The sequence below is a fragment of the Labrus bergylta genome, chromosome 2 (genome assembly GCF_963930695.1).
Source record: "Labrus bergylta chromosome 2, fLabBer1.1, whole genome shotgun sequence".
NCBI classification, from domain to species: Eukaryota; Metazoa; Chordata; class Actinopteri; order Labriformes; family Labridae; genus Labrus; species Labrus bergylta.
The window spans coordinates 35,923,350-35,931,438 of NC_089196.1; the positions used below are offsets into that span (position 1 = coordinate 35,923,350).

The 8,089-nt window shown below is 45.3% G+C and overlaps 1 protein-coding gene across 1 annotated transcript in view; it reads left to right on the forward strand.

The window, feature by feature from the left end:
* Positions 1 to 7,815, forward strand: part of fgf5 (fibroblast growth factor 5) — a 14,690-nt gene extending 6,875 nt beyond the window's left edge. Inside the window, exon 3 of the mRNA XM_020658748.2 lies at positions 6,547 to 7,815. Coding sequence (XP_020514404.2) covers positions 6,547 to 6,909 — 363 coding nt within the window. The 3' untranslated portion in view covers positions 6,910 to 7,815. The remainder of the gene's footprint in view (positions 1 to 6,546) is intronic.
* The last annotated feature ends 274 nt before the right edge of the window (positions 7,816 to 8,089 follow it).

Here is an 8,089-nt window from a genome sequence, read left to right on the forward strand (position 1 = left end):
GAGAGGAGGGATCCATGAAGCAGCAGCATTTAATATTCTCCTCCCCCAAAAGGATTAGATGATGAGGATTTGACCTTTGACCCCTTACTCATTACTGTCAAAATGTTCTTTTGCTCTCAAGAAATCTTTTAGTCAAAGACACAAGCTCCCGAAGATAATCATGTTTAAAAATGACCTAGCTAGGTGGGCGCTGGTGGCGCAGTGGTTAGAGCGTGCGCCCCATGTATGGAGGCTGTAGTCTTCCAAGCGGGCAGCCCAGGTTTGAATCGGCCTGTGGCTCCTTTCCCTGCAAGTCATTCCCCACTCTCTCTGTCCCTGGTTTCTGACTCTGTCCACTGTCCTATCTCTCAAATAAATGCACAAAAAGCCAGAAATAAATCCTAAAAAAAAAAAAATGGACGCTTCTTTTAGTATTGTGACGACCAGCCCCTCCCCTGCACAAAGACACACCCCTAATGGGAAATGAAACAAATGGCCTAGCTCAGCATGGAAGCGTGCAGCTGGAAAAGGCTCCGTCCGTCCTGGTCCTAAAAGTCCATCTTTGTTTTTGTGTACCTGATCCCCCCTCTCTCCTCACGCCTGGGATGGATGACACTGGGAGGTCTCACTCGGACGATTAAACGGTGCACTGAACACAGAGTCATTTTTGATCTTGTAAATACAAACGAGGGGAATTGAAGAATGTTGTCTCCCCGACTGTGATATTGTTTCTGAAATAAGGAGTTGAGGGATGGTCAGCTCCCTCAACTCCTGTGTGGGTCTGCTGGGTTAACATCAAATATACTCCCTGGCTCTGTGTACTTCCTGTATGAAGTTTGTGATTGGACCCTCAGTGAAGATATATTTATCATAAAAACAAACGTGCATCAGGTGGCACTACAAACCTTTTTTTGACTGACAAGAGGTTTTCAGTAAGTTGTGATTTTATAAAATAGATTTTGAAAGAAGTTGTTTCACTCCATGTTTGGTGTTTTGATCCGTTCCTTCTTTGCAGCTCTTCTTGCACTCGGAGTTTCTGGTTCTTTGGCTCGAGTCGGTGCAGTCGGAGCTTATTTTTGCCTCCGGAGCCGCTCTGCCGGGGAGAAATATTTGAACAACTAAAACTCAATCTGTGGCTGCAGCTGCACTCTGCTGTTTGAGCGCCTCCATGATTGGGGTGGATGTAAAATGTCGGGGGGGCTGCAGACGGGCTCGGGGCCCCTCGTCGGGGTGTCGGGTGACACTCTGAACCTTATCCTGTTTCGTCATCTGTCATCTTTAATATTTCGGTGTTTTCACAGTGAGATTTATCGGCTAAATAACAGACGAGGAGACAGATGCTCGCCGCTCCTCTCGACCCGCTCAGCAAGACATCACAAACAGAACGAACTGAGAGGTCAAAGGTCACCTGAGTGTGGCCAGAGCGAGCGAGGGAGAGGGAGAGAGGGAGAGAGGGAGAGAGAGAGAGAGGGTGAGAGAGAGAAAAAGAGGGAGAGAGAGAGAGAGAAGGAGAGAGAGAGAGAGTGAGGGAAAAAGAGAGAGAGAGAGGAGAGATAGAGAGAAGGAGAGAAAGAGAGAGAGGAGAGAAAGAGAGAGAGAGAGAAGGAGAGAAAGAGAGAGAGGAGAGAAAAAGAGAGAGAGAGAAGGAGAGAGAGAGAGAAAGAGAGAGAGAGAGAGAGGAGAGAGAGAGAGAGAGAAAAAGAGAGAGAGAGAAGGAGAGAGAGAGAGAAAGAGAGAGAGAGAGAGAGGAGAGAGAGAGAGAGAGAGAAGGAGAGAGAGAGAGAGAGAGAGAGAGAAAGAGAGAGAGAGAGAGAGAGAAGGAGAGAGAGAGAGAGAGAGAGAGAGAGAAGGAGAGAGAGAGAGAGTGAGGGAAAAAGAGAGAGAGAGAAGGAGAGAAGAGAGAGAGGAGAGAAAAAGAGAGAGAGAGAAGGAGAGAAAAGAGAGAGAGAGAGAGAAGGAGAGAGAGAGAGAAAAAGAGAGAGAGAGGAGAGAGAGAGAGAGAGAAAAAGAGAGAGAGAGAGAAGGAGAGAGAGAGAGAGAGAGAAAGAGAGAGAGAGAGAGAGAAGGAGAGAGAGAGAGAGAGAGAGGGCTCGAGCGAGGGAGGAGAGAGAGAGAGAAGGAGAGAAAAAGATAGAGAGAGAGGGAGAAGGAGAGAGAGTGAGAGAAAAAGAGAGAGAGAGAGGAGAGAAAAAGAGAGAGAGAGGGAGAAGGAGAGAGAGTGAGAGAAAAAGAGAGAGAGAGGAGAGAAAAAGAGAGAGAGAGGGAGAAGGAGAGAGAGTGAGAGAAAAAGAGAGAGAGAGAGGAGAGAAAAAGAGAGAAGGAGAGAAAAAGAGAGAGAGAGGGAGAAGGAGAGAGAGAGAGAGACAGAGAGAGAGAGGGAGAGAGAGAGAGAGAGAGAGAAAGAGAGAGAGAGACAGAGACAGAGAGAGAGAGAGAGAGAGAGAGAAGGATAGAGACAGAGAGGAGAGAGAGAGAGAGAGAGAGAGAGAGAGGAGACAGAGAGAGAGAGACAGAGAGAGAGAGAGAGAGACAGAGAGAGAGAGAGAGAGACAGAGAGAGAGAGAGAGAGACAGTGATTCAAATAGAAACATGAAGCTGCAGATATTGTCTCATTTTTTATTTCAAGTTAGTTTGAGTTTTATTTTTTGTTGGTCTCAACAGATTCAAATACTTAACAGAAACAGATTCTCCCAAAGACCGATAAAAACTTCAGTTTAGAGTTAGAACGGGACGTGTCTTGTTGTGGCCCCCGCCATGACAGACACAGCATGTTTATCGTTGCCGTGGAAACACCGGATGTTATGTCAAAGACCGCTACATATATAAGGAAGCATGAGCATAAGGAAGGTTTGTGGGCGGAGCTGGTGTGTTTCCTCCAGCCAATGAGAGCGCAGCAGGTGAGTTTAGGAGTGGATACAATTCAGTGATTGGACGAGATTCAAAGCGGTGAATATGACGGACGTGGACGTGGCAGCAAAGAAGAGAAAATATAATGAGAGTGAGGAGAAACACCAAGTGGATAAAGATTGTTCTAAAACGAGGGTGAGCCTTGTGTTGTCTTTAACTTGTGGACGTGGAGTTGATCTACTTCCTGTTGGACAGGAAGGTGATGAACACCGGCGGTTAGCTTGAGCTAGCGTGTGTCAGCTTGCAGTGTAGGTACAAAGCAGTAAACGTACAGACTATGTCCTGCAGGGGGGCGGGGCTTCTGGGGGAGATGAGGAGGGGCCCAGTTAAGATGAGTCTTGTGTTAAAGTCGGGTGTTGGACTTCAAAACAAGTTAAAGTCTTTTATTTTTTTAATTTGAGAAAAAAGCTTTGAAGTGATCTTTCAGAAAGTTTCAGATTTGAATGAAACTCGTGTCCAGTAGAAGTCAGAATATGAAGGACACGTCGACGTATCTGGTCAGAAGGGAAAATAAGTCATTCGACGCAGCTCACCCCGAGGATCATGGGAAAGGTCCCTTTAAACGAGTGTGACCAATGCAGCTTAAACAGCTGTGCAAGCGTTATGATTTAACAATAAGAAGTCTGGAATCTGACTGCAGCCAATAAATCCTCTGAAACAGAGCAGGGTGTGTGTGTGTGTGTGCGTGTGTGTGCGTGTGTGTGCGTGTGTGTGTGTGTGCGTGCGTGTGTGCGTGTGACCAGAGCCGGTTTGTTGCTCAGACGTGGATCTGTGTTAAATCACAGCGATCCGGAGACTCCGCGGTCTGATTGTTTTTAAAACAACAGCCCAGAGGAACAGTCGGTCACTTTGAATAACTTAAAGCGTTTGTGCCTCTCCTGTGACTGGCATGTTTACCGAACGCTTTAATGGCATCATTTTCTGCTATGCTTCACTCTGCAGCAAAGCAGAACAGTTTGTTTAATTTCAGGAGGTTATACGAGGAAGCCGTTCTGAAGAGCAGGAATCACACACCGAGGTTCCCACCAACGATATTTATAGGCTGAAACAGAAACGAAGATCTGCAGCTACATCCATGAAATGTGTGTTTTTGTTGACCTCACATGAATATTTAACTATTTAAACAACACTAATAATGTGATATTCAGAGGTGGGCACAGTTAGAAGGTCCAATCAGTGAGCTGTGTAGAGAGTGAGATGATAAAGGTATCTTACTCTCTGATCATTAAGGAAACATGTTGAAGTGCTGGCTTCTCTGACAACAATGCAGCAGCCAGTATGTCCTCCTTCTAACTTTAGATTCTGCTCCTGAATGCTCTGGATTTGTTTGGACCAGAGAAGGTAGGCGCTTTTAACTCTCCTCGACATCATGTCATGTTGCCATGGTAGCATATTGTCACTCAAGGGTAGCCCCGCCCTCTAACTCCTCCCTCTTTCTGGTCTCTGTGACTCTAAATGAACATCACAATGTGTTGAAAAAAGACTTGAAACTAGAAATTGAGCTATAAACCCACGATGGAAATGTTTACTGAGGGAACAAATCAACTGATGATGCCCCCTGCTGGCCATTAGGGAGAATGCAGGTATAAGGCTTTTAAAAGAGACCACTGACTCAGATTAGCTGCTAAGTTTTAGAGTCCTCACAGAAACCCCCCCCGGTTTGTAAAGTGTCAGAGATGTAGATTGGGGAATATAATGTGTATTCATGGGGCGCTGATGGCCTAGTGGTTGGGTCTCGACCCGTGTGCGGAGGCTGTGGTCCTCTGGGATCTACTCCAACCTGTGTGTCCTTAATCCACTCTCTCTCTCTCTCTCTGTCCTGATCTCTGACGCAGTCCACTGTCCGATCAAATAAAAGCAAAAAGGCCAAAAATCTATCTTTATACAAAGTAAAATGTAAGAATTACTTGAAAATGACATCACATATGGAAGGTAATGCCTGTCTCTGATTGGTTGTGTCTGGTTAGAGTTGTGTCCTGATTTCTTTGGTTGTATTCCTGCCTCACTACTCCTTCACTCTTTAGCTTCTACAGTAATCAGTAACATCTTAAAATCAGTTTTGAACACGAAGGGAGTCGGTGTAAAGACGCTAAAACAGGAGTGATGTGGTCGTGCTTTTGAAGTCGCGTATGAAGTAAGCTAGTGTTTGTTTAAGATCAGTAACAAGGACTTAAGTTTCTGCATCAGGGAGAGTCTTGTTAGAGCAAGTGTTCCTGTAAAGTGAGAGGAGCCATAACTTTGTATTTCCCCCGACTTTAAGTCACTGATGTGAGCAGCAGTTAGCGAGAGAAACGTGGGGTTAGGTTTCATGTTTGCATGCTAACTCAGCTCACCACATGTTCACACAGCTGAGCCGTGAATCAACAAGGACGGATCAGATATCAGGAACTCAGACATCAAACATGTGGAGCAAATTACTGATTAAAGACGCTCTGATAATTAATTACAGAGAGCTTCAACTGTCTTTTTTTAGGTGACACTTTATAATGAGGGACAATTTAAAGTAGTTACAAAGCACGGCTTCACATAAGGGGGGGGGGGGGTTCTTGGGGCTCTGCTGCACGGTGGGGGGGGCATAGAGGTTAGCCTCAACATTGTCCATCCTAAATGTAAGCAATGATAACTAGAGTTGTTGCCAAGACCACATTAAACAAGAACGAGACATACGCGAGACCAGAGTACTCCGAGACCGAGTCAAGACCAAGACCAAGACCAAGACCAAGACCAAGATCAAGACCATTATTGTCTCTGAAAAATCTTCATCCTGTAGGAGGCGTGTCACTCACTTAGACCGTAAAAATAGGGAGGCTGCAGCCGTAACCGGGGGTTAAAAATCAAACTACATATGACTTAAAGTTATTTGTTATTTTAGAAAGAGAGGTGTTCCTTCTAATCACTGTCAGTGGTGGTTTTGACCGGTCTTGATTTCCGGACTCCGCCCAGTCTGAGACCTAGACAAGACAGAGTCAAAATGCTTTCTATTCCAACACCTTCAAATGGTTACCACAGAAGCATCGTGGGAGAAAGAGCATTGCACGATGTAAACAAACACATCGCTGATCATTCAGCCGAGAGCTTTCTGTGCATGAAGAACGTCTGTGTTTGAATATTCAACATGTCACCTGTCATCTTTGTTAATAGTTTTTTTATTCTGATTATCTAATAAAGAAAAGGCAAGGCAAGTTTATTTATGTCGCACATTTCAACAACAAGGTCATTCAAAGTGCTTCACACGAGACATCAAAAAGCATCATGACAGAGGAAAGAAAAGAAACATTCAAATAGAACATTTAAAAATCACTGGAATTATTAAATCTGAACATATGTTCAAATAAAAATAATTCAGATGAAATGAATTGAAATAGATGAAGTAAAAATATAAAAAGAGTTAAAAAGTTCAAATCTTATGAAAGCTGTTTAATGAAAGGCTGTAAACAGGTGAGTCTTCAACCTGGATTTAAAAGAGCTGAGAGTTTCAGCAGACCTGCAGTTTTCTGGAGTTTGTTCCAGATATAAGGAGCATAGAAACTGAACGCTGCTTCTGTGTGTTTGGTTCTGAGGCTAAGGCTAACATTACATGTGCTAACACTTGCTAACATTACATGTGCTAACACTTGCTAACATTACACGTGCTAACACTTGCTCTTTCTCGTCCTGTAGGAGTGGTTCTCTGATGACTGTAAGTTCAGGGAGCGTTTCCAGGAGAACAGCTACAACACGTACGCCTCGCTCCTCCACAGGAACCAGCGGACGGGGCGCGACTGGTTCGTGGCCCTCAACAAGAGAGGGAAAGCTAAGATGGGCTCCAGCCCGCGGGTCAAATCGCAGCACGTCTCCACCCACTTCCTGCCCAGAGTCAGCACGCACGACAACCGTCAGCGAGGCTTCACCATCACCGACCGGGGCAAAGACAGGAGGAAAGCCCCGGCCCCGCCCAAACCTCTGACCAAGGCTAACGTCCACGCAGGGACGGCGCCGAGACGAACGCAGGTGAAATACTGGCCCAAGTACCGGTTTGGATAGACGTCAGAGCTGCTCATGGACGTTGGAGACTGAATTAACGGACGCCCTGAGTAACTGGTGATGGACGTTTGTCACCTTGAAATCATTCCAGGTATCGTGAAGAGTAACCTCAAAGGGCTGCCAGGTGTCTTTGTGTTCATGTTGATTCTGTTTTATTTTATGTTTTTAATGTGTGTGCAACGTCAAAGTCTCAATACTTTTTGATACCTTGTGTTTTGATTTAAAGTATTAAAAAGTAAGTTTGTAAGTAAGACATGTGAGTAGGAGAGAAAAGAGTCCAGCAGACAAACTCTCTAACTTACACAAAAACATTGGAAACATTTCCAAACACTCTCTCTTTTCTTGCATTTCGGTTGTTTGTTTACATGACCGCTGTGTTTTTTTAAGGGTGTCTGAAAATGCAAACTTTTAAAAACAGCAGCGCCTTCATCGTCGTGTAAACTGAAAATATGCAGCTCCTCTGAGACATTTCGCACACGCTCATTACGCTTCCAGTCAATAGCCGTGAGTGAGTATGTGGACTACAACAACAATGGCGGACTCCTGAGTTCTGTCTCACTCCAGGTGTCTTTGTAGTTTAGGATCATTCTGAGTAACAACCCCACCTCATCATCTGTTAGTTTACACCTCACCGCTCTGAAGAAGGAAGACGATGAGAGCATGAGCGTGTTGTGTCATTACAAAGTCACACCTCCACCTGGCATGTGTACTACAGCGTTTTTAGTCGTTGTTGTGGATTTGTGTGCACGCTTGATATCATAACAATGTTGTCTGAACGCAGAACAATCCTGAGGAACCTACAAGACCGACATGCAGTAATATGACGTGAATGTAGAGAGAGGGAGAGAGAGAGAGAGAGAGAGGGAGAGAGAGAGAGAGAGAGGGAGAGGGAGAGAGAGAGAGAGGGAGAGAGAGAGAGAGAGAGGGAGAGGGAGAGAGAGAGAGAGGGAGAGAGAGAGAGAGATACAGATACAGACAGACAGAGACAGGCATGTTTCTATCCTTTGCACAACCTGGATTGTAAAATACTTTTCCTGCTCAAACAAACACATCGACTGACTGTCTCCTCTTCTAACATCCAATCTGTGATAATCGACGTGAAAACGAGGACCAGTTCTCCAGAGACCCTCGCCCAGCCACCACCCCCCCCCCCCCCCCACTGGACAGCTGTGAGGGATCA